We start from the raw sequence: 27,759 nt of genomic DNA on the forward strand, positions 1-27,759 counted from the left end.
AAGTGGCAGAAAAGCGAAGTAAAATGAACTCAATGAAAACTAATGTGATATTCGGTTCGTCTTTCAACCACTTATTTTCGGCTGCAGCTTCACAGCGTTACGGAGGGAGTGGTGGTGATGCTCCCTTTTTGGTCCTATGCTTTTAGAGGATTTCGATTCTGCATCCTTAAACCATGTGCTGCACGTGATGGTTGACTTACCACCCCAACGCAACTTTCTCTTCCATCCATGTCGGAGGTAGGGGACTTGTGAAACGTCAGAACGATGCATATTTACTCATGTGAGCCATTCTAATGATCTCCAAGCGTCTGTTTTACAAATCTGAAAATATTTTAATGGCATCTTCTTTCCTTACCGCAGCGTAGCTTCATGTGAAATGTCGGATGTGAAAAAATCTTCTGTCACATTTGTATTTAAAGAAATGTGAACATTGATTAGAAGTACACGAAGTATTTAACACAAACTGCTGCTTTATCAAGAACAAATTGTGCCATCAAACGCAATTCCGTCTATTTATCTTCTATGTAATGCTGATCTACAGTTCACTTCAGCCTTCAACTGAACTAGAAATGAAAGGACAAATCAATTCTAGGTGTTCGGGAAAAAGTACTTAAGTAACCAACCGCGATTTTTTGTCGCTTTCATTTAAGTCACACTGTACCCATTAAAGAATGGTTTTATATTGGCCATCTGCAAGGATTCTAAACAGTGATGATATAACATCTATATAATGTCCGTAATGTTTGCTATTAAAAGAAAAAAACATAACTGCATGCTGTAATTTTTTGTAAGTCGTTTTTCCCCGGAACAGAATTGTGAATCGTTGAAGGCACCCAGAGTGTTTATCTGTTTATACAAGACTGACGTTACACGAGATATGTCCGGTGGAGGTAAGGGTTTACCAATAAGAGTGTCAGAACTTGAAAACTCGACACAACGAAAACGATGGCCACTCTTTCACACATATCGCTTAGTAAATTAGCAATGGTGTGTGTGATATTCTGTTTAAGGTCACGGATCGTTCGTGGCTTATTCTCGTAAACCTGCGATTTCACATAACCCCACAGGAAGAAGTCCAAAAGGGGTGAGATCGCACGACCTGGGCGGCCAGTTCACATCACCATTCCGTGAAATAACCCTGTCTGTTGCACCGAACACGCATTTTGATAATACTGTTTTATGATTTCCATCCGTTCTTGAATCGTGTATCTGCTTTGCCAAACTTTACTGAGCACGGTTGTTACAGCAGACCGCCAACATTTCAACCAGTGTTGCCAACGTGACCGTTTAAAGTTCTGACACCCTTATTGGTAAACCCTTTACATAGTTCTTCGGATCGCACTTTCAAATGTAGGTCCAGACCCAATTGGCCTCTCTGTGCATAAAGTAGACTTAAGACAAAAATTCAAATATGAAAGGATGTAAGTGACATGAAGCAATGGTCCAGTCATTGGTTCTATTTGACTTTGTTTTCAAAGCAGAATTTTATGCACAGAAAGGCTACTGGACCTACAGTTTAAAGTGGGATCCAAATCACTATGTGCCTTCACAGAGTATCGAACCAGAGACTGCTTGATTACAAGGCGACAACGTTACGGGGTTTATTTGAAGTTCAGTGTATGAATCAGTTGCGTTGAACATGCTGTACTACACTTTGTAACATCACCGCCATCTTTGATGTCCGACTCACTCCTTAATTATTAACCGGAACACTGTGCATCAAGTTGGTCCGAAATCTCTTAATGGTTTTGTAAAGAGGCATCTCCTGTTCCCCCTTCTCCAGTACAAGAACTGAGGACTGCCACCCCATCATTCGAACTGCACATTCACTAACATAGTTCCGAGAGGTTTTTTTGGTGTAGCTCATTATCTGCGTGCAATTTGGGGAGCCTTATTTCTACCAGTCGATATTTGAGGAGTTTTCAAAGATTCCTCCCCTCCCCCTCTTCGGAAAACCTTGATGATATTCCAAAATCGTCGACCTCCGTGGTGGAGTGGTTAGCACAAAGTTCGAATCCCGGCGTGGATATTCTTTATGAGTGTCCCTTCATCAATTTCATCATACCATCATCACTCATCCTTATCTTCGCGATTACCCAAAAGTTGCTGCTAAGCGAAGTAAAATAAAGCAAATCAATCAATCAGTTCCAAAATCAGGGGGGGGATCGATATGTTTAGGGTCCCTTCTCGTGCATTCGAACGAATCTCGTGTGGTTAGCTTTCGCTGTTGTCCAAACTCCAAATATCTGTAATACAAAATAGGCTTAAGTTCCCACGAAACAGAGCAAACTGCATGAGATAAACAAGAATGCTCAGAAGGAATTTATTTATTTATTGAGAAAATTTCAGATACAGCACGTGGCCATTTTACACTGAAATCATCAACAATATAAAGAACAAGAAGAAAAAAATGATTGATTGATTTGGTGTTTTAAGTCCACTTTATGCACAGTAAGGCTAATCGGGACTGGACCTACAGTATAAAGTGGGATCCAAACCACTATGTTCCTCCACCGGGAATCGAACCCTGGACCGCTTGATTACATGGCAACTACGCTACCACTGCGCGGGGAGGTCCCCAAAAATAAAAATTACAAAATAACACAAAGGATTAACAAAAATAAGTCAAGGTAGCACATCTATTATTTAGCAACACATGTTCTGATGGTATACCGAAGGGCGTACTCTGTGGAAAATTTTGAGTGTGAAGTCTGTGGAAGAGCGATCTTTTTTGAACTTGTAATCTAGGCTTTTTATGTGTAAAATATATTTGTGTTACGTGTTGTGTGCATAGGCACTCGAAAGTAGAATATATGAATTCCTGGAGGAGCGTGTTGTAGCCGATTTTGCCATTGACAGTTTTGTAGAGATAATTGAAATCATTAAGTAAACGGCTCTGATTGGGAGTATGTAAGTGTAGATAATAGCACAGTAGATGCGGTGTTGAAAAATTGCGTAATGAGGGAACTCTGTAATGAACTGTAGCTAGGAAAAAGTGGAAGGCTGAATCGATTCTAGATAGCTAAGTGGGACACGCCATGGACCAGACGGGAGAGCAGTATTCTATTATTGGGGAAATGAATGACTTGAAGTGTAACGTGAGGGCTGAGTGTATATATATATATATATATATATATATATATATATATATATATATATATTTGAACTTCTATGTGCGAGCCGTTGGCTGTACGCACTGCATGTTGATTCACATTGTTATTCTTTTGACACATGTTTGAAAATATGAAACAAAAACAAATTGCACAATGCTGGTTCCACAGTCCACGTATTATAAGCTAAGGTTATTTTGTGCGGTTTCTTCGCTCTTATCGGTATCCGCTATCGCCTTTCCTCGTCGTTCTCTCACTTCCCACAAATATCTCCCCACTCGTTGCACTATCTCACGTATGATTCCTCTTCTATCTTCTACCACTTCCATTATTTCCCTCCCTGTTACGTTCTTAACCCACTTTTGTTCCAACCCCCCAGTCTGAACCATGCTAACCCTCCACTTTCTTTTTTGCCTACTAAATTTATGTATCTTGCTTTGCCCCCATTCCCTTGATTTCAGTCGTAGCAGTTTTTCGAAACTACTATATATTTCCGAAAACGATTTTGCTGGCACAGCCTAAAAAGGCAACGGGGACCTTAATCTGAATGTTTGAGAAAGAACGATAGACTTATTCGAATACAAATAAGACAAGAAGCTATTTCAGAAAATGCAAGCCTTTAGTAGAACGCCAGGGATTAATTATGCCATTATTATTCTCGGCGTCGTAAGTTATTGAATCTCGACACGTAGGCAGCTATTATTTCAGAAATCGTTTGCAATGATAATTGTGTGAGAAAGCTGCTAAGTGGCCGCCTGTTAGTTTTGATAACCGGTTGTTAGCGTTTATAGGGACTTATTATACGGAAGCTAAATTGCGCAACAGGTCAGGCCTGGATCTTTAGCGGAGGAGAACAGACAACTTTCCCTTCGTTATTTGAAGAAATACTGCAGCTAGAGATTAAAGCAACCGTTATTAAAAATGAAGAATTGCCCTGTCAGCGAGACGGCAGAAATTTCTAAAGCTGGCCAGTGTGGTGGGGAGGAAGTGAATGCCGGAATTGGGATCATGGTGGAAATATTGAGGAGTGTGCACCATTGAGATATTTAAAAAAAAATCTTAAAAGTTGTTCCAATCTGATAATTGGTTTCGGAGAACAATTTAACTTCGTCGTTGTTTATTTGTTTATTACCGGTTTCCGCAATACCTCCTCGATGTTTGGAAAAGAGTACATTACCCCCCCCCCCCCCCCAGAAATCCATTCATCCGAATTGTATCACCCCTCAGAGAAATCAGACAGGCTCTTTTGTCTGCATCACCGTGGTCCGCTGTTTATAGTCAATCCCTGGATCCCAAGAATTTTCCTTGTAAATACCTTTCCAGTATTTATTATGTCATGCATGAATTAACATGTAGCCTACTCTTGAAATTAAATATTGATAAATAAATTCTGGCATAATCATAAAAAGTAATAGTTCGATTACGTCTAGGGGTGTTGACAAATTTTAAAATGGGGATAACGTAGCGATAACGTCGTCGCACTGTTATCAATTGATCCTGGCTTCGATACCCGGTGGAGGCACACAGTAATGCGGATCCCACTTTAAACTGTAGGTCCAGTCTTGATTAGAGGAACGTAACTCCAAACATGCGTTTTTTTTTAGGTTTTCTGTAACGTATCATCTCTGAAGAGTTCTATTTGCATTAAGATCGACATATCTCCACTTCTAATCCTGAGCAGTAAGCTGGAGTCACGTATCTCTAATTTACTGACTCTTTTTAAGAGTCGGACATATTCCTAAGAATACATTATACCTTCTCTCCTGTAAATTCGATAAATTAAAGTTAGTGCCTCTGGTTCTCACACGACGTTTATCAATTTTCAGAACGATGGGGAATTTTGATATCACCAATAGAAGAACTCTCTCTCTAGCCTTCTTAAACCCGAAGGTTTATGGCTGCAGCAACATAAGTCCTCCATCTGTCCCTCTCCTGGGCAAAATCAATCCAATCTTTCCCATCCTTACCGATTTCCTTTGAGGTCCATCTCAACGTTATCCCTCCATCTTCGCCTCGGCCAGTGGAAGGTCCTTTACTAAACATCAAGTACAAAGTGGAATTTATATAGGCCTATATCAACACCCCATTCTCTTTGTGCTACCAAGGCATGGTGCTAAGCAGGGGAAAGTTCTTAAATTTATCACCCAATATACGCGAGCTTCACGTGAAATGTGGTGGAAGCCAGAATGCATCAACCCTCGTTCCAGATAGTTCGGTCTCGTGTCCTCTTTCCAATCATGCATGCAGATGCACAGGGCAAGTCAAGTCCCCTTACCCTCTGAGGACGAGCGAACGGAGGGGTCCGGGCTGCAGCAGGGGGTGGAGGTTATGGAGTTGATAACACTAGTCATTCCGATGACTCATTGTTGGAAATTGCTAATCTTCGACGGAGGGTTGGTGCAAATCGCAAACAGGGGGGGAAGGGAGACGGCCCCGTCAAGCAAGAGCCCCGTGTAATGAGCGACTCAACACGTGGCAGCAATTAGACAAAGTGCTCCTGCATGTTACACGGTGCTCATTATTTTAATTATCTGCTTCCACGCTGCGGGAGGAAAAATGCTTAGGCGGTCAGGGCGCAGGATTGAGGCGGTGAGCGAAGTGAAGTTGCTTGGGAATCGTCTTCGCGTTTTGTGGTCTGCTGCTTTTCACGAATTCATTAGGGGTTGTTATCGTTCAGTGACGTCGAGGTTTCCTGAAGGAAATCGCAGTGAGAGTGGCCAAGTTGAAGATGAGATAATTCAGAGATCGCATCTACCAAGGGTGGATATAATGGTTGGAATGGTTTCTTGGTTCATAAAGACTTTTAAGATGTAATGATTTTATTCTTTGTAATGAACAGACAGGCCAATAAAACACGCTCATTAATAGAGACCGGATTTTAAAGGGAAATCCTTTTTTATTTTTCAACACGGATCATGGAATAAATAACAACAGTGTTGATAATTTTCTTCCACCAACAAGATTACATGATTTTGACTTTCCTTTTTTCAGCCTACATTCCCGAAATATTTTCCTTTCTGGTTGACTAGTTTTTCAGCTTACATTCCTTTTTCTCCACTTTTTTTTTTTAATCTTCCTTGGTCCCTTTGTTGACAAGAAGTCAAATATTTTGTGCGACTGTATTTTTCCTAAACAAAACATTCAACAATTGTCTATTTGGTGCAGTTTAGAGGAAAGGAAGAACAAGCATCTTCTACCTTACCTTCTCTCCACGAGTGCTGGGTGTAAAATGCAGCGATTGTTGAAACAATGCGATCTGGGCTTACGCAGCAACAAACGCATTGTAAGCGGCTCGCCTGTTGGGTTGAAAGTGTACTTATCTGCTAGATTTCGATTTTTATTGTGAAGTTTTTTAGAATAGTTTTAACTTAACTGTGCGACAGTGACGACAATATTGAGTGTCAGTGAAATGACGAAGCCAGACACAAGTGGCAGCAAGCTATGGAATGCGGTAAGCTGTTGCAAGGAAGATTTAATCGAAACGGATGGTAAGATTACTCGCTGTACTTTACCTTAAAAAAAGGACTATATTTTGTAGTCCACTAAAAAATATTATTTTAAAAGAAAGCACAATATTTGCCATTTTTTCCCTTTAAAATCCGGTCTCTACTCATTAAACTCCTAAATGCAAGACCTTCAGAAATTTTCAGAGCTTCACGTTTACTACTATCCGAAATTGTCATTCTTCAACAAACAAGTCCATCCAATTAATTTATATTGCCTTCAGCTAATAATAATTGGTAGTTCCTGAGCTGCCGATACTGGACATGCAAGAACGGACATGACCAGTACGGCCCTTTTCACAACTTTTTTTTGCTGAAGACCTCCGTGGCGGAGTGGTTAGCGCTACGACGCCAGAGGTCCCGACCTGGGCATGGGTGTTCATTGTGAGTGTCCCTTCATCAATTTCATCATATCATCACGCATCGTCATCTTCACGATTAGCCAAAGGTGGTAGAAAAGCGAAGTTAAATACACCGATTAATCAACTGTTCTAATTAGTAGGGTGCGGATTTATAGGCACTAAAAACCTCTCAAATAAGCACCAAAAATGATGAAAATAGGCACTAATATAGGCACTTAAAAAGGCATCCGAAAATCAAAAGTGCACTAAAATTGGCTAAAAAGCAAAACACTCTTTTGAGAACCTTTATTTTATGTTTCCTATTTAACGTTGTTTTTCCACCATTTTGCCTGATCGCGACGTTGAGGATGAAGGACCATAAAATGAATTGATGAAAGGACACTACGAAGAAACACCCCTGCCCAGCTGAGGAATAGCACGCGGAACCTTCAATGTACTGATTGACTCCTACAAGTTTTCAGCTGGAAAAAAAGAGGGGGTTGGTTAGAATCGATTTGTCCAAGCATGAGTCACCAACCGGTTGTCCAGTTTCCTTACCCTGATTGAGGGACATTTAAAATCTACGAAGATCTGACATCCCTTGTGACCCTCAAATCTGGCGAAGACCAGGTTTCAGCAAGTTCAGCATTAACAAAAACATACATTTCTCAATGTAGGGACAGTGAAAGGTGCGTTAAAAAAAGCTGAAGTAAGCAAAATTGCAGAATAGGCATTTTAAGGCACGAAACGAGCTTCAAACATTACTACAAAGGAATAAAAAAGGCAAATAGGCAAAAATCCGCACCTCTGAAAGTCGCTATTTTTATTGGAACGGGAAAGATCGTCAGTGTCGAGGTTTAATTGCCTATAGGACTGAGAATGATCCTTGCGTAGGTCTATTGAAGGATTACTGTTATTAAGATTTATTCCAGATTCAGGACGCCCAACTCAGAATTCCAATGAAAAAAGTGCCATTTCAGGAACGTGTCTACCAGTTGGATATTTCAGTGAAATGTCTTCGCAACTCAGGCCGTCAATTTCTTCGAAGGAAGATTAATTGGCGTTTGAAATAGTTGACATTATGCACAGCTGTGTAACTGCTAACCTAATCTACAAGCAAAAGATTTGCAATATAGTGGAAATATATCAGAGGAAAAATGTAACTCCCCGTAAAGAACATTACTTTTTCTGGGATATATAGATATGTATGTATTCCAGAGTAACAATAAGAACCTCTCAAAACTAATTCCTACCTCTCCCCTCAAAAGGCAGCGGTTCCTGAGTTGGGAACATTCCACGTGAAAATATAGGTTCCTGAATTGGGAACATTCCATGTGAAAATATCTGTTCCTGAATTGGGAACATTCCATGTGAAAATATCTGTTCCTGAATTGGGAACATTCCACGTGAAAATATCTGTTCCTGAATTGGGAACATTCCACGTGAAAATATCTGTTCCTGAATTGGGAACATTCCACGTGAAAATATCGGTTCCTGAATTGGGAATATTTCACGTGAAAATATCGGTTGCTGAATTGGGAACATTCCACGTGAAAATATCGGTTCCTGAATTGGGAACATTCCACGTGAAAATATCGGTTCCTGAATTGGGAACTTTCCACGTGAAAATATTGGTTCCTGAATTGGGAACATTCCACGTGAAAATATCGGTTCCTGAATTGGGAACATTCCACGTGAAAATATTGGTTCCTGAATTGGGAACATTCCACGTGAAAATATCTGTTCCTGAATTGGGACGTCGTGAGTTAGGACACACTGTAGGCTCAGCTTGATGACTTCACGCCTCTACGAAGGGCTATTCCAGGTTTTATTAAAAATTAAGATTTGACTGAATCTGAGCTACTTCCCCGTCTCCTTGATTTTGAAAAAAATACTAATTTCTGGGACATTCAGGGAATTGACCTTGTGAATTGCGTTAGATTGTTGTAACAGGCATTATCTATGGCGGCACGAAGGTATTACAAATATGTAGATACTATCAGACACAATCCACATACTTAAGATCGTAATTCTAAACAATGTAGTTATTCAGAATGTGGGCGTGGTTATTTGAAACGAGATTCTTTTTTATTCCTTCGAAAAAATCTGTGCCGAGACAGACGGAAGTTTCATTCAGACTCAAACCTAACCCCAGACATTTCCATGCCATTGAGATGCTACCCTGGAGCACTTTGTGAAATTCGATAAGACGAATGTCCAGTTATCCGGACTGCTAGAAGGTTCTTTATTCCTGCGCTCCTACATTACATGGAATCACGGAATGCCTTTGGCATCAAGCGAATGCATTTGTCCTTGTCAGGTTTCGGGTGAGAAGTACATTAGGAAATTACTTAGCCTCGGGTTAGCCATATTTCTAACCTCGTTATCCTTTCTTCTGTTTCTGTTCCAATGCATATAAAGTGTACAAATAATAGGAGCAGAAATAAGGTTCGGTGGCGACGCAATTCATTTCTTTGCGGTCTTGCGCTGCTGGGGTACGCCTCCCCCGTGGACTGGTTGCGGAAGTCGGTCGCTTCGATAAACTAAAACTCGTTGGAGCACAAAGGATGACGAAGTCGTTCTGGCTGTTCCTGACGTTGCAATGAGCACCTAACGACTCAGTCGTGAGGACCGAAGCAATTAATGACACGAGGTAATGCTGTACGGAGCTCAGTGTTGCCACTTCGTGCTGGAAAAAAAATCCTATGGCTATTTTTTATCTCTCACTCCAAGGGCGTCGTTACCAGGCTGGCGTAGCTTCTGTTCATTCAAATGAAGATCCAAAGAGAGAGGGGAAAATCTAAAGGAATAAAAAGCGATAAACAGAGGAAAAGATAAAAAAAAATAATCTTAACAAATATGACCTCGGATCATCTGTAAATATTTCGTCTATCCGAACGAAATTCTCTCGCGACATCGTCGCGAAAGAGCTTCTAGATTCGTTTGTGTGTGGAGTTTTGTACGAGTATTCTTTTCTTGATAAGCCAGCAGCCACAAACGAAAACATCATTTTATTTATGAGGATTTATATTAGACTTTTTTCAGCATATGTATTTTTTTCGAAAATTCCTCTCCTTTCGAACTGCCAAGATAAGAAATCTGAAAAATTACGTGTTCAGAATTCTTATAGAGTTGTTTTTCACTGTGATTTGCTTTCGATATATGTAATAATTTCCTGGCAGACTTATCACAAATATCTACGATCTTAGAAGTTAACGTTAAATTTTGTGTCTGCCTGTAAAAAAAAAAGTTCTGTCAACTTTTTACGTGTAGGCAACAGTGAAAGCGAGCCAACGAAGATTCGCTTGAATGCTTTAGAAGGAATTCTTAATGGATGTAAATTATCATTTGGAACACCTTAGCTCACAAATCCAGCCTTTCCCATCCAAAGGTTAATGACGTTGCGCAAATTATGCAAACTATTTTGTCAATTTTGTTGGAAGTTTCTCTACTTTCAGAAAAGAGAGAAGACGAAATTAACACATTCAAGAGTAGGCTACCCTTTATGAATTTTTCTTTGTGCAAGGTTGATTGGTGTGATGTTTATGTAGTAAAGGTGTAATATGTAGTGGTGTGCGGGACAGAATTATTTTGGTCGGGACGGGATCGAGACGGGGAATTTTTTAAATCCCGACATTTGAGACGGGAAAAATTCGCAATTTCCCGACAAGGTCAGGAAATTTTCCGGACGGGAAATGTTCACCTTAACTGCATTTCTGGAATAAAAACTGACAATTTCCGATAAGTTCCAGACACTTACAATGCAGGAAACTTCGAGAATTAACGACTTTTTAAAATCACCATTCGGTATTTCCCGACTGCTCGGGAAGTCATTTCCAGAAGTCGGGATCGGGACGGGAATTTTTTTTTTTTTTTTTTCACGATCGCGGTCTCGAATTATCGGGATCCTGCGCACCCCTAGTAATATGGAATGCAATGATTTCTCACGGCAGGGAAGTAGGTAGAATTGATCTCCAAGGGGTGCTCACGGGTTACCAGGGGGAGGCTTTCTAAACCAAGTCCATTTTTCAAACGTTTAACAGTATCGTACAAAAACTACAGTTTCTTTCTATATCTTCTAAAACATCTCTTGAAGTGTTAACCGTTAACATCATCCTTTACAGCACACTCTTTTTGATGGTACAGATATTTAGATCATGCACGAAAGATGCACAATATTCAATCATAGTGCATGACCTAAGCAATAAACTCCCCTTCGAAAGAACTTTCGTCTCTAGCTTAGGCTTCTGCTGCTTCTGCTCATAAACAAGATGTAATAGCTGCTGTTAATAGCTGCTGAATTTATCCTTCACCAAGTTGTGAGCAAAATAATATCTGCTGTCTACATTTTCAGAAATTACATAAATTTGTTTTACCTAATGTCACGGGTGCTGACGGTAGTGCCAGCCCCCCCTCCCCCCCACCCGGTCCCTGTCTTAATGCTAAACTTTATCAGAAGTCTTCTCTGCGGGGGAATTTATAGAACTTAATCATAATAAGTAGAACTCGCAAGTTGACGATCTAATTTTGTTAATGTTCACTTTAGATATTAAAATCATGGTATTTTTTATGAATAACAATAGTGTCCCGTGCTTGTGAAACGTGTGGTTCGATACAACCAGATTTTGGCACCTTAAATTATTGTGGGAAGGGAAAGGGGATTAAGTGTTATTTTCCTAGTAATGTGTTTAGCGCAGTGTGAAGTCTTTTGCATCCTTGCTACAGCCAATTAGACGCCTGCTCTTTATTTTTTAATTTAGGAAAAAAAGGGGGGAGAAAATAGCGCGATGAGGACCAACGCCTGTCAAGCGGCTTTTTCATTGGGTGACGCGTGGTCAGTGCGTTGAGTCCCATCGCCGATGTTTTCTGGCTGTCGAGACCGGAGTCCGTTACTATTGCTTCCAAGTAGAGATCCCCAATTGTCCTGGTGATGTTAACTCAACACAGCAATTTTGTATCTCCCCCGTGGGGGTCGATCCCGGGACCATTCGCACCAAAGACGAGAGCCGAAGTAATCCGAGGCGGGATTTTTGGAAGTTTAATACATGCAATTAAGAAACCTCAAAACTAATCAAAGTGTATAAAGAACCCTGCAAAAATAACGAAAAACAACAGTAACCTCAAAAAGTGCAAGATAAAAGGAGTTTTCTGGTACTAACGAGACAGTAACGCAACACAATTGCAATTAGCATCGTCTTCAAGCGACCCCAATTCAACATCGTTCAGTTACGCCACTCTGCGACCGCAAGGATGATTGTCAACATTGAAGTGGATGACAGAGCGGTCAGAAAGCACTCGAGATGATTCTATTCACTACGTTCGAGTGACTGCCATCGCATTGTGTTTGTTGTTCTCGTTCTTTCTTTTATAACCTCATCATCCGATTAACCTAAAGAGGCTAAAGAAAGTAGCCTATATTAAATAACCACATGCAAAGACACGCAAAATAGTCATGCCTTAATCGGAACTCTGATCTAGGACCTTTTTGTTCCAGTAGAGTGGTCTCATATTCAGAATCAAGAACCACTGTTATGATATCAAATAAATAGTTTTAGTCAGGTCAGGGTCATTGCAAGGTCAGGTGCCTTTAGCGTCAAGATTGCTCAGTACAGTTTTGTATAAGTTGGACTCGTTTCAGTTCTTTCGAAATGGGCTTGAATATTGAGGGAAAGAAAGCTTCCGTTGTATTATAGAGCATGTATTTCTCTAGCAACGCTCTATGCTGATTATAAAGATGTAAAAAGCTATTAAAATACTATAAACAAATGTGTTTAGACTCCCGTGTATTTCTTATGAAGAATGAAAACAAAACACTCCCTATTTGAGATAACGTTTTCACTGATCAGAACATTTGATTTGACATTTTTTTCGTCCGATCTATTCTTTAGTCTTTCTTTTTTCCGCTCATGTGCGTTATGCACTTGCATTCCTAGTGCGTTTACAAAAAGGGTAATAGTCTTCACGATGGCGTAGTGGTAACGTCGTCTCCTTATCAAGGGATCCCGGGTTCAATACCCGCTGGAGGTATAGTGGTTCGGATACCACTGCAAACTGTAGGTCCAGTCCCGATTAACCTGTATGTGCATACTGTGACTTAAACAAAAACTAAAAAAAAAAGTTAATATTTCCAGAATCGCCCATGTAAAATTCTAGCTTCCGTTCGACACCAGTTCGCATAATTTCTCTCTCATTCGGAGCGAGGCTTTTCCGTTGTTTCCCTGAGCCACTCCAGATGGATAATGGCTGGAACGAGCTGTTTTCCGTGCTGTTCTTCGAAAACCAACAACACAAAGCGCCACATTAAATATAAATTAGTAAAGAAAATGCTGGTTGGCAACACTGAGCGAACGTTACTTCCGTGTTCCTTACAGCACGAAGCCATCCTGGGCTCGTGGCCATGGAAACCTTTCTTTTTTTCTTCTTAATTGCAGATGATAAGTACATTTAAATTGCTTTTGTGAATGCTGCACTTGATAGGTTCGTGCAGTGAACTGATGAGTACGAGTGAAGAGAACAAATTAAGGTAAACGCCATTCGCTGTTTTTAAAAATGCAAAGTTGCTGGCGTTTTTTAAAGCCTTTCTCCCCTTTTTGTGCAGGAATTGTCTACATAATTAAACCATTCGTTATTCATTGAGTGAGGCGTCCGTTTTTTTAAGATTGAAGTTTCCCTGCAGACCTGTTTTGACTTTAAAGAAAACAGTGTAAGTCTGTTGTCGGTCATGGGTTCGAATCGAAATTGATGCATGTACATTTCTTTCGCTTTCTCCCTCAAGTTAACCTACGAAGGCATAAAGCAGTGACGTAATATAATGAAAAATACTTGTAGGGGCTTATTTCAAGGATTTGAATCCCGAAAATTAGTTCTCCATTTTATTTTATGAGCTTTTGGTCCAGGCGCCAGAGTCCCGTTAGTCTGCAACAAAGCAGTCCAGAGTGCCTTCATTGAAGATCACCATTTACATTTGATGAGAGCAATGTGATTTTCAATGCATGTCATTATTGATTTTTAGTAAGCTCGCAGTTTTGTGCATTAAATTTCCGAATTTTCTTTGCATCAATAGGTCCACTGAGCCTACACTGCTATCGTAAAATCTACAATATCCTACCATTAAAATTTAACAGTTAGCCCTTTAGGGCTTGGCTGAACCTTTTGCAGCCAAACGGGCGATTTTTTTTTTCAAGTTTTCCTCTCCACTCGAAGAACCTCGTGGATATTTCAAAATGTGAAAAATTGCATTAGAATTTCTTCTAGAGCATTGATGTGAATTTTCGTGTAGTTTTCTTTCACCGTCATCTAGATATTATCAAAAGTTTAATAGACTTACGTAATCGCGAAATTTTTGATAAGATCTACGTAGATAACAGTGAAAGAAAAGTACACGAAAATTCACGTCAATGCTCTAGAAGGTATTCTAATTCGGAATATCACAGCGGTTTTTCGAATGGAGAGGACATTTTTTTAAAAAATCGCCCATTCGGCTGCCAAAAGTCCAGTCGAGCCTTAATTTACAAAAACTGGATACTTGGGTTGGAGTAAGTGGAGCTGCACTCATTCTTTCTGTATACATTCTATATACAGTTACGTAAATTTATAAGCAATCCCAAGAATTAGTGTTGCCCACGGGACGAGACGGGACAGGCTTTTAAAAATTCGAGACGAGACAGCATTTCCAGGAGACTCCACGAGACGAGACAGGCCAAAGTCTCGTCTCGTGGGCAACACTACCAAGAATGTTTCTGTGAATAGGTTTGTATTAAAAATGCAAGAACATGTTTTTATTGGAGAGAACGATATACAGGGTGGTTCCGGGCTGATGATACAAACTTTCAGGGATGATGGAGAACGGCACATGCATCAATTTGAGGTAAGGAACCCTGGTCCGGAAACAACATAGTCGAAAGTTATAAGCGAAAATCGGTGTATGAAGATGTAATACTTTCATTACTTGCACAAGTTTTACAAGCTGTTACATTCACAACAGTTGTTCAAAGTGGCATCCCCCAGCTCTGCTGCAGGCATGACATCGTCGCACAAAGTTCTGGCGTACCCGTTGGAACAACCCCGGGGTCGTTCGAACAATGTCACAGGCAGCGAGAATTCTTGCCAGGAGATACTCTTCAGTCTACTACAAGTGCCAGAACTTTGTGCGACGGCACTTTGAACATCTGTTATGAATGTAGCAGCTTGTGAAACTTGTGCAGGTAATAAAAGTATTACATCTTCATACACCGATTTTCGCTTATAACTTTGTACTAAGTCGTTTCCGGACCAGGGTTCATTATCTCAAATTGATACACGTGCCCTTCTCCATCATCCCTGAAATTTTGTATCATCAGCCCGGAAACACCCTGTATATAGTCACGGACGATACGATATTTTTTGCGTATCGTGATATCGGCGATATATCGTCTCCACGATATATATCGCTCAACGCTAGTTATTATGAATGCCACGGACATTGTTATTTTTCGGTTATTTTCCGTCGCGAAGATGAGGATGGAAAGGGACACTCGCAAAGACGAAGACTCTAACCCGAAACCTTGCGAGATTACAAGTCAATTCAACGCTGCGCACTTAACACCATTTTATTCGTTCCAAACCCTGCATTCCATCCTGTGTTGTGCATAAATTTTACGCTAGTTAGTAATGGCTATACACACATCGGTAAAGAATGACATTGTACGCGGAATGTTTCCTCATTCGAACTTATTAACTTTCACCCTCTTGTTCTCGTTGCAGTTCACTTGGCGACGCTCGAGGAAAGGGGGATGGCGGAGGACAGGATTATATATTCACCCCAAGACAGTATCAGCCTATCGCTTGAATATTCAGAGAGGTAAGTACTGGTTATTTAATTTCTTCCTTGTACTTGGTGAGGAGCGTTCCACTTAACAGATTTGTTCCGGTTAAGGAAAGATGAGACTGGAATTAATACCTCTCGGTGGTGGGGTCTGGAGAATTGCGAAATGTGGTTTAAATATTTTTTTTATATTCTGTGACATTGTTAAATGAGTGAGGTGCGTATTAATTTCAATTGTGTCAAAATGCGCGCAAGTATTAAAGAAAAGAAATAACAGCGAGTATTCTTACGTTGCATTTGCAAGTTGATCTGTAAGGCTATTAGAAAGCTAGATAAAGCTTATTGAAAACAATGAAATGTTTCAACTCTATGTATTTTCTTACGGCGAGTGAAAACGTCACTTTTCAGCTTCAAATCAATCTTTTGGCATTCTTTGTAACAGCCAGTTCTTCTTCAATCTTTGTTCTTTCCATTTGTCCTCTTTGCAGTATTATCCTCTTACACTACTGGAAAAAAATAGGATAGTACTTCCAAAAAGCACCCATATAAAAACGCATTGCTCTTCGCGTTCCAAAACCTATTTTCTCTATATTACGATTGCCCCAAAGCCTCATGTTTTCAATGCCAGTTGCATTAATAAAAATTCTTATTGAGTCCCGCCTTTGCTAAAAAATGCTACGTGACCCAGTCAAGACCCAAGCAGTTTTTCACGAGACTGAAGTCCCCTGGTAGCTCTCCAATTGCTCTCACGATATTGAGTCAACGCCGAAATTTTGCGGGTCCCAGCAGGGATCGAAGGGTAAACAGGAAAAGGGACTGGCTTTTTAAAATTTGAACTATTAGCATTTCCTTGAGTTTTTTTTTTAAATTCCAAATACAAAAATGCAAGAGTTATTACTAAAATTCGGTAATTTTGACTAAATTGCCAGATTTGGTTATAATTACCTTAGAAAAGGTAAACTGAAGCTGATAAGCGATAATTTGTTTGTCGCTTAATGAAATAAATAAACAGTTGGTCACTGACACCCAGTACCTGCTTCTGCCTATTCGCACGTGCACACCCAAATAAATCTGTAATGCAAGTCATTATTATTATACTTATTTATTGAACTCTATATCCTTCGAAATATCAAGTGTTCCCACGCCGCTCCACCAAGAGAGATGGTGGAGAAGCCTGCGATCCGTGATATCAACCTGCTTAGACCAGGCCGCGAACGGGGCAGGAACACAATGGTAGTTTCGCTCGCTATGACGCTGTTGCAGCAGTCGCGTCGAGCACGCTGATTGGATGTTTTGGCTTGAGCGCCGTGTGAGAGGAGGTTGCATCATTTAGGAAGGCTGTGAACGCAGCGATCTGTGTGCGAGGAAATGTAGTGTTGCAAACCCATTCCATTGGAGATCGTGTGACGGAGTCGATTCAACCCATACATCATCGCAAATCGAGGGATTTTTTTTATGAAAGGAAAATTGTATATTGTATGGTATATTGTCCCGAGCATAACAGGGGAAGAAAAGGAGGAGAGGGGGCAACTGAAACCAAAACGGGTGTTTTAAGCATGCCTTTGCTTCGTGCATCTTGATCAAAATAAACGGCCTCTGTGGCGCAGTAGTTAAATCGGCTTCCTTGGTGTACGCCAATGTTATTATTCTCCTTGTTCATTAATATCAGCACAGCAGGGGGGGGGGGGAGAGTTTTTACGAAATATTTTGCAAATCGACAATAGTATTGATATTGTAGATCGGTATTTCTGTTTTGAGTGGTTTTGTCAGGTTATCGAATGCTGAATTACATAGTGCACAATAACATCGCTCTTCTCGTGATTGGCTGGATAATTTCCGAAAGGTGAAAGGTGATCAAAACTTGGGTTGCCAATATATTAAGCTTCATTATGTACGCAAAAACGGGTGTGAGTATTTCACAGGGGTGGTATAGGCCTAATGCTTTTGGACGATAGACTGAAGTGCACACCCATAGAGCCAGACCACGAGCCGCCACTGCTGACACCTATTTCTTTGCCCATATGTTTCTTTCTGTATGTGTGTTTCGACATATTTTAACTGTTAGATTCTTAATATTTTCCTGAAAAAACAGTTTCACTGAGTACTAGAATTATTTCGAAGAATAAATTCATGTACATTACACATTGTCTCGGCAGCGACGTTTTCAAAAATGTCTTGCTTCGAAAAATCGCTCAGTAGAAAACTTTGATCTATTTTAAATTCTTTCTGAAGATGCTGGCAGTTCTTGAGAGGTGCATTCGCTGTTCTCTATATATTTATAATAGAAAATAGACGCCAGGAAGGTATTGGATACTTGTAGGTAGACTAGACATGATCTCTCAAAGATCAGTTTTCAGAGTATTGATAATGAGCACCATTCTTGGCAGCAGACCTTCTTTGGAAGAAAAGACAGTCAAGTCCCAAAGAAACCACCACGCGAATTGGAAATTGCTGGGATGAAATATTCCCACATGGCATTGTAAGTTTGAGGAATGCTTATATTTCAAATACTTTCAAAAGCAATTGTTTCAGAAAACGCTATTTATGTTGAAGGGGCAAAACCTCATCACGATGAAAAATATTGGCTGGAGAAAAAAAATACCAAAGGTTTATTTTTTCCCTTGGTTGCCCTTCAGTTCTTTCATTCTCGGACCCTTCGTTCCGTTCCGACATCTGTCCCTCCCTGCCCAGTAAGTTTCCCCCTCACTTACTTTACCTGGCCTGACGGGGCTGCCGGGAAGGGGAGGGGAGGAGGTTACAGTTACCAAGGCAACTACCGCCGTCTGGCTGGTCGATAAGGAGGGGGAGGGGGGACCATAGCCCTCTCATCCAAATTTAATTTTCACCCGGCACGAGGCAGCGTTGTTTGCCACCAACTTGCCTGCGCGTGATTGAGGGGGGCAAGGGAGGAGGGGGGACAAAATAAGCAGACAATACGGTATCTTTTATACCCCTGCAATGCGCAGCGTTCCCCCCAATTGGATTAATAACATCGCTAAGTGGAATGCAAAACGTTGTTAGCCGCAGGCAGGAAGAACAAAGGAGCACGTCACCCCCCTCTGTACGCGACGAGATGATTCAAACAGCTAGGAGTAGATGGGAATTAAAAATTGGAAACTGGAGGTTTGGATTGGAAGGGGAGTGGGTTGGAAATGCATACCTACAGCGCAAGAGATACGATTGTTCCTTCTTCCCGCGCGCCTGCTAAATAACCAACCAGATAACTCTTCAATTGTTAATGAAGTCGATTCATTGTTGTACATCGCAACGGGTCGGCGAAATATGAACCTTACACGGATAATATACACTTCTATTTTCAATAGCCGGCTCTCGTGGCGGAGTGGTTAGCACATCACGCTGCGACGCCAGGAGTCCCGGGTTCCAATCCCGGCATGGGCATGGATGTTTGTTAGTGTGTCTTCATCAATTTCATCATGTCATCACTCACCCCCATCTTCCCAACTTAGCCAAAAGTGACACAAAAAGCGAAGTAAAATAAAGCAAATAAATCAATCAATCTATTTGCAATATTTATACCATCACATCTGACAGACGTAACGGAAAGTCTTTACTATTTTAAAAGTAGTTATTATCTTGCAGAAATAAAAGTTTGTTTGGTGTAAGCAAAAGAAACCAAAAAAGAACTAATGACCAAACATGTTTAAAAATATATTCCAAACATGGCGTAGCCAGAAATTTTTGTAGAGGGGGGGGGGTCAAGCAATTGATAAAACGTGAATAGTAGAAATAATAATTACTAGCATGCTTATGATGATTATTATAAAGTAACTATTATAAAGTAATAAAAGTAAAGCAATTTTATTGCAAACTTTATTATTATTATTAGGATCTATTATATGCTTGGGGAGACTTTCCTGCTCAATACACCAGATGAGTGAACATCCAGCACAACTGTTTTATTATTATTATTTCACCTTTTATACACTTAGTGTACAGAAGTGCTTAATTATTCTAGGGGAGAAATTTTAACCATAGTATTTACGATGCGATTCTGATTTTTAAAATCCGTGAAATCATTTATTCTTTGATTTAAATTATAAAGTATATATTTTACACTGTTTTTTTTTTATTTAACGCATTTTTTACTTCGTTATTCTGTTCGAATAGCAACTAACTTAATTTTATTTCCGTTATTAATAATAAAAATAACAAGATCTCTGAATTTTTGTAAGGGCAGCGACGGACCTGGTCAACCCTCTCCCGACGCCCATGATTGCAAACAATTGTTTGGTCACCAGCACCAATTGTTTTCATTAATTCTGACCAAATCGCAACATTTCGTTTAAGATTACCCAAGACTTGTCAAACTTACCAAATTGGTAAGGACAGCATTCTTCTTAATGGGCTGCCCAAAAGCTTAACCAAACGTGCACTGTTGAAAGTTATCGTAAAATTTGAAATATTCAACCGTTAACATTTAACAGTGTTCCTGTTAATTTACGAAAACTGGACGCGACCGATTTTTTTTTCTTTCTTTCTTTCCATGAGCACAGGCCCATTCAAGTCGCATGACTGTGGCTAGAATAAGAGAGTGAATGGCGTCAGTAACCGCTTGGAACTAATTTGTGTTCGAACACTTGCATTGGCATTGTTATTTAGGCGGGAATATAATTGTAAATTTTATCATGGCGGTGCCATGTGTGGAAGTTCGTTCATACTCTTTTGTTTGTGTGTGGTAGTAGAGATGTTCATGAAAGAGATCTATGTTGTAGCTCCATATAAAGTACTCATTAAATGGGAAAAAAAATCGTGCAGTTAAAGGTTCAAAAATGAATAGTTTTGAATCAAACTTGGAAGTCACTCATAAGATGGTTAAATGTATGTGTGTTTTGCTACTGCCCTTCAATTATATATTTTTTTCCCTTCCAGTGACACTCCCCGCGAGGATTGGGATTGTTTATCTACCAGAAGCTCCGAAAGCGGCGGGTCAGAAGCCGAGGTACGTTGCATCCCTTTAAGTATATTTATGCATAGACTTTGTCCTTTGAGGACGAATTTATACACGCTATGACGACGGACATGTATTAAAAGCCACGGCAGAATATAGTGTTCTGAAGAAAGAAAAGACACTGAAGTTTAGAATGAAAGGATTCCATCAACAGAAACAGAGAAGAACAATAGAAGTCACGCGAGGAATTACTAATAGACTATGAGAGTTAAAGTTTTGATGCTTTATCAAATTCGACTTAATTATACTATTGCTGTCAAAGGCACCATTTAAATCCTTCCAAGCCATACACGTATATGGACTTCGTCGTCATCGCATGTCAAATCCGTTCTCATAGGTATCGATCACTCTAAAGTTGCGTTCTGTAATATTTTGATTCTTTGTAATATCCGCGTGGGCCGTAGCCACAAGTAGCACGCTTCAAATGTTCTATACTAAATTCATAGAGACCATGCATTTGCTATAAACAACTTATATGCCTTACCTATAAATAATCAGGGAGATATCCACTTTGGCTGACTTCTGAAGAAATTGCAAGGTAAAGTAAATTTGCTTTACATACATTTTCAGTATCGTAGCAAACTCTCGAATGAGACAAACAGTCTCAAGTCTCAGCCTTGTCGGATTTTATAGATATCTGACCTCGTCCTTATCTCCATTTTTACAAGTTCGTCTTGGTACTATATATTTTCTGTTACTGCTTGCATGCCGCAGTATTACCTCATAAATGACTACCGGTGGTTGCTTGACGAAGTAACAGATACTAAAAAAAAGTTCCTTCTCTACTTTCAGCCTGTCCCTCACAGAAGGTACCTGCAGTGTCCGGCTGTCGTCACAATGGCCCACCTGAAAAAGTTCATCCGGATGAAATTTGGGCTGTCCCCTGAACACAAGGTAAGTTGTTTTTTTTTTTAGTATGGAAACAATTTATGTATGGGATTGATTCATATGCTTCAGTCGACCCACTGTGGCTGCTCGATACAATCAATTTATAATGATTCTAGCTGCGAGAAAAATTATTTAAACCCTTAACGAACGCGTCCATGCATTTAGCCAAGGATCTGTCTGAGTTTCGAAGGTTGCGAAGCTAATCGGTTATAAATCAAAGTTACAAAAGTGGCCGCTCTTCGTGAGTAGGTTTGAAATTAATGTGCACTGTTCCTGGAATGTAAAATACAGAGGGGAAACTTATTAGTGTTGCTGGTAACATTTCCGGCTTCATAAGCCGAAATATGCGGGACCTCCACCGGGGATCGAACCGGGGACTCCTTTATTTCAAGGCGACCGCGTTACCACTACGCCATCGGTGAGGCTCTTTATTGTTGCCTGGTGGCTACTACATAACATTTACAAGTACTGCAGGTAATTTACTTCATTTGCTTTTCCAATTATTGGTACGCGGAATACCAGGGATGGTTGACTTCAGAAGGAAATTTTTTCCGGCCATGTGCGTGCATGGAGTTACCCTGGTGTTCACGCAGCATGGGGTACCCGGGGAGCAAGACGGTCTGAGCGTGATGCTGATCACATCACTTCCACACTAAACCTCCCCCCATACCTTCACGACATGTTGTACGGAGGGGCATGAAAAAAATCCCAAGCTTAATGTTCAGCACATATTTTTATCGGTATCATACAGTGAGTAAAATTATTTGTAATTCCAAATCAATAGTTTGCAAGAAATGTTTTGCTACATGGTAGTTCATTGTCAGAATGTCGCCAAAATATAGAGCTGTACGTGCTGTGCAGGGCTTTAAATATTTACAGAGTGTCCCAGTTAAAAGTAGCCCGGCTCCGATGAACAGTTAGGCCAAGGGTCATGAAGAGAAATGACGTGTGTGTACTGATGACCTTGAGTACCTATAACATGGTTCACGTTATTTGCCTCATAGACAAATCTCTTTGAGCCGGACTACTTTTAATTGGGACAGGCAGTATCACTGGTACCACAGCTCTGTATTCAAGGTAAAAATCTTCTTTCTAAGTTCGTTTTGTCATTTTTTTTGCGTATGGCTAATAAAGAATCCTTTCTCCCCTTTTTTATAGGTTGATATTATACATAAAATGGCGTGCCTTCCAGATGAGTATACGTTGATGGATGTGGCCTACATTTATACTTGGAAGAGGGTGAGTTGAGATGCATTTGCATATCGTCGTATTAGAACCAGAGGAACGTAACTCCAAAACTGCTGTTGTTCAGTTTTGTTTAAATGGACTCCTCTGAAGAGTTCTATTTGGAGTCAGAAGGACATATCTCTACTTCTAATCCTTATCAGTAAGGTGGAGTCACGTATATCCAAATAACTGACTATTTTTAAGAGTCAGGCATATTCCTAAGAATACATTATTTCCTCTCTTTTGTAAATTTTATAATTTGGAGTTCCGTCCCTCTGGTTCTCGCACGACGATGTAGTTACGTGTAGTGCTTTTTGTCTCGAGTGTAGTGTGTCCATACAAATTGAGACACCTGTTACAGCCTTGATGGCGTAATGGGTAGCTTGCCGCGCTACAACATGGGAGTTCTTGGTAGAATCCAGTGTAAATCATGTATGGTTCATTGCCGGCTTCAGGCCTTTCACAAATGAATCATTCATTATCATCGCAATTAACGTAGCAAGGTAGAAAGCGACCTTATCTAAATTTCAAGAAACCTAACTTCTTCATGTCAATAGTAGCAATCACAGAAACTGCGCAGACTATGGGTCAAAGAACAAAAGTATATCATTAGATAATTAAATACATGGATATAACAGAACCGCGTTTCGTTATTATAAATTTTTAGAAATTATTAACTAATTCAAAAAAATCGTTGTGGTCCTGTCGGTGCTACGTCTTGACTGTCATGCGGGAGACCTTGCTTCCATTCCCAGGATTCATGGGGATTTTACCAGTAATGTCCCTTAATTGAGTGGCTCCTGGATTCACCCAGCCTGTAAAAAATGGTACGGAAGGGGGTAAAAACGGACGGGGAGTGCTGGTCACATCACCTTCACATGGCAGAAACTGTAAAGATGTGAGTGTGTTTTGTTTACCCTGACCCTTCAAATTTTCCAGCATTTTAAAGTTTATGAAAGAGCTTTGGCTTGCGCCAGCACAGCAAAATCGTTTTCGAAAAATTTATCTCCTTTCGGAAAAAGAAGAGCCCGTTGTCAGCCATATTCTAAATTCTAAAACAATTAAAATTCCTTTCAGGGCATTCACATGAATCTTTAGTGTGGTATGTTTTCACTGTTATCTAGATATTCGCATTAGTTCCGTGGCGTCGTAAGCCTATTTTCTCACAGATATTTAGACACAGCAATAGCAAACCATACAAAGATTCTCGTGAATGCTCCAGAAGGAATCGTAAACAGAATTTGGAACATCATAGCAGTTTTTCGAAAGAAGAGAATTTTCGAAAATGACTTTGTTCGCGTAGGCCAAAAGCCCAATATATAATGGGTTCAGAGCACAAGTACTATGTTTAGTTGTTGGGAGCACAAACATAGTGGTGTCTCTATGAGCAAAAATTTGAAACTTGGGAGATACATACTTCTAGCACTGAAGTTATGCATCAATTTGCACGGAAAGTGGAGTTACGCCAGTCGTGCTCTTAGCCCCTACTCCGCCTGGAATATAGTAACGGTAGAACATCTAATTCTTTTCTTTTTCGTTTCAGAATGGACCCATGAGATTCTTTTATAGGATCTACGACATTCCCAGACCAGTGAAGAAACCGTCCGACTTGGATACAGCGAACGAGACAGGGTGCAGTGATACTTCCTCTAACAATCCTGCAAAGGATTCTTCTTCCCCGGTAGATAGTGCCAGTGGTGGGGTGCAGGAGGCTGCGTGTCGGAAAACAGACGCCGAAGCGGAGAACAAGAACGAGAACTTGAAAAAGAAATCGGACAAGAATCCAATTCCGAGTACCGAACCCTGTGCCGTCGCGTCCGGCCGCAAACCGAAGCAGGTAGGCGCCAAGAGACGGTGGAGTTCTACCGACGTCAAGGAAACTAAGTTAAAACCGGCCAAAAGGCAGCGCAGTGCGTCCGATAAAAGTGACCGCTGTCTCGATAAGCAAGTGGACTTTGAGAAGCAAGGTGTGGTGGCAAGACTTGACGCAGACGCAACAAATAAAGTCGAAGAAACGAAAGTAAGTGTACCGAACGGAAATGTCGATGGTGCTGCAGCCGAGGCACCCAGTGATAAGGAGGGTTCTGCCGAAGAGAAAGAAGCCGAAAAGAAGGGAGGTGAAGGAAAGGGTTTGGTCAATGAAAATGATAAAGAAGTCGGAAACTTAAGCAGTGGTGAGAAAAGTAACGACGTGAAGATGACCGATGACGCAACTAAGACTGACGAAAAGACTTTGTCAACGAATCTACCTCCTAAACCTTCCGAAAAAAGCCAGACTCCTACAAAACCCTTGGCACCCCCGGATGACGTCTACGAATTCAAGGATAAGTCGGGTCCCGATGAGCTTGCAACGTCCGTGGACGGGAAGTTGCCATGGGAACCGAATGTTCGACAGTCAAAGACCGATCACGTGAGCAGTGCCGCTAATCCCCAGTCGCCAATAAAGACACTGTGTTACTCTCAGTCTTCCAGCAAGCCTTCGACGGTCGTGAAAGACAAAACTCCCCCAGCGTTGTTACCCATACCAGTGGATAAAGTGTCTTCCTCGGAAACTACTAAAAGTAATTCTGTCTCCGGCCTTAAAGGGGAACCTCTGCACAAGAGGAGTCAGAGTTTGTCCTCTAAAGATAGTTTTGGTGCTCTGGATCTTTCGGGACGGCCAAATAGACCAATTCTTCCTGCTGTTTCTAGCTGTTCCAGAACGCAACCTAGAAACAACCTTACTTCGTCCAACTCGTTCCTGCAAGCGTCCCGGTCTCGATCCTTGGCGAGGTCGAACAAACCCACCAAAGGCCAAGGTACCCAAACCATTCTGTCCATAGCGCAAAATCTTGCTCGTAAACAACAGCAGCAGCAGCAAAAGCAACAGCAAATAGGCGGCCTGACTTCCCCCAAGTCTTCCACCCCTAGTCCCGTTCCCCCATCGTTCACGGCGCATGCGCGAAGTCTACCGTTAAGTCCGGAGTACTCGCGCCCGTCTCCTGCCCCAACCCCAAGTCCGAGCCCCGCCCCACTACTGTTTCCTTGTTCGGAGCCGGGTTCACCCCTTGCTCCTCTATCGCCCCTGTCGGCCATGTCCCCTTTCTCCGGATCGGCGAGGACGGGCCCCGTGAGGAGTCCACCGCCGCCTTTGAAGATCCCCGCCATAACGTCGACCAAGCAGAGGCCCTCCTCTTTGTCGTCTTCCTCCCCATCTCCCTCCCCTCCCGCGGAAAACGGCTTGAGCGGCGTCAGGGGTGGCGGTAAGGCCCTACCCCAGTCACCGAGGCTGCAGGATCTCATCGCGGGAGCGAAACCGAATCAGCCCGTCCGCCATATTGCGAACGGTCCCTCCCTTTTCATACGGCAGCAGCTGGAACTGCAGAATAGGTTCCTGGCGGAGTGGCACGCACACCAGCAGCTCACGAATTCGCACCAGGCTCCTGCGTTCCCCAACCTGCCTCGCGATAACGACTGGTTCAGCAACTCATCTGTGAAAAGACTGGAAGACTTCATGAAGTCACTGAACAGTATGCCTCTCTTCCCTGCGGCTTTCAACCGTAAATAAAACACCAACGAATTCAGCAACGTTCAAAGATTATTTTGTGTGACTGTAGCATTGCCTTGGGTTTACTAGTTTCAAGCACATGTTGTTATTTGTCAGTACGTTTCTTTCTGTTTTGTGCTTTGACACCTGAAATGGAGTTGATCTCAGCTTTTGACAATTCCAACTGACAAAGAAGAAACACTGGAAAAATCAGTATATTTTCTCAAATGTATATTAGAAGTGATAGTGCTTTAGCCCTATATATATATATATATTTTTGCAATTTTTGGTTTGTTAAAGAATTCTGTCTTCTTTTCGCCATTCATTATTTATTTGTGGAGTTAATAACTTTTGTTATAATATCGAACGTTTGATGTACAGTCCTGTACATAGCTATATATAAGCTTACATTACAATGTGTTGTGTATTTAGCTTGGAAGGAAAGCGTTTCAATGTATGTTTCATCAAAGATTGTATGGAGAGGCTTTCAACTATTGACAATAAGTTTGTCGGGTTCATATTCTCGTCATGAGAATTGTATATTGAACAGGGTCACGTTTTGTGTATATATATACACTCTTTTCTTCACACAACGAATGTTGTGCTCTGTTAATTCACATTATGTACGCATGTGCATATTCGTGGGAAGACAGTTGTTGAGAAACTGTGTGCATTTTTGTGGGAATTTCTCTTTTTTTCTTTTGTAAAAACAGAAAACAATGATCTTGTTTGATCATTGTATTGTTATGTACAAATTAATATAAAAATTTCATTAAATGCAGTTCGTAATTTCATTTGCCAATCAAGTTTATTACTTTGTTAGTATTTAGTCTTTAATAATAAACTCTTACATTGTACAGTCACGGACACTTCTGGGTTGTAATGATTCTATTGAAAGGAAACGGTCCTTACAATCCAGAAATGTCCTGGACTGTACATACCATTCCCACATTTTTAAGAAACACATTAGTAATGTTTGTTTGAAAATAAAAATGTTCCCATTGTTAAAAATAATAGAAAAAAAGCCGTTATTATTGAACTTCCTTCTTGCGTTTTCTTTTTCATTCTCCCATCTCTATGTTCTCTCCTTTCTTAAAGAGAGCGAGAGAAATAAAGAAAATATTAGAGAGGGAAGGGGTATTGAAAGAAAAGTCAGAAAGAGAGAGAAGGGAAGGGAATAGAAAATGTTCTCGCTCTGTCACTCTTCGCTTCTCTTCTCTCTATTTCCGACTTTTTTTCTATACCTCTTCCCTCTCTAATCTTTCATTTATTTCTCTCGTTCCTCTTCATCTTCTTGATTTTTGTCCTGATACGAGTGGAATAGAGAAGGGGACGAGGAGAAGGAAGAATTCCTCTCTTGAATTCTTTGTTTCCCTTTCTGTTATTTCTTTT

General features: G+C 40.8%; 1 protein-coding gene across 3 annotated transcripts in view; it reads left to right on the top strand.

Moving 5' to 3' along the window:
* LOC145998787 (uncharacterized) overlaps nt 1–27,151 on the top strand; it is a 166,998-nt gene extending 139,847 nt beyond the window's left edge. For 2 of the 3 annotated variants that reach the window (XM_083135380.1, XM_083135381.1), the window contains exons 5-9: nt 15,697–15,793; nt 20,648–20,717; nt 21,519–21,620; nt 22,773–22,853; nt 24,385–27,151. In XM_083135380.1, the coding sequence (XP_082991506.1) occupies nt 15,697–15,793; nt 20,648–20,717; nt 21,519–21,620; nt 22,773–22,853; nt 24,385–26,388 (2,354 nt within the window). In that variant the 3' untranslated portion in view covers nt 26,389–27,151. The remainder of the gene's footprint in view (nt 1–15,696; nt 15,794–20,647; nt 20,718–21,518; nt 21,621–22,772; nt 22,854–24,384) is intronic. The other variant, XM_083135379.1, reaches the window with a different exon arrangement.
* Nucleotides 27,152–27,759: the final 608 nt, after the last annotated feature.

This window comes from Lepisma saccharinum, chromosome 14, assembly GCF_977018435.1.
Source record: "Lepisma saccharinum chromosome 14, izLepSacc3.1, whole genome shotgun sequence".
In the NCBI taxonomy this organism is placed as follows: domain Eukaryota; kingdom Metazoa; phylum Arthropoda; class Insecta; order Zygentoma; family Lepismatidae; genus Lepisma; species Lepisma saccharinum.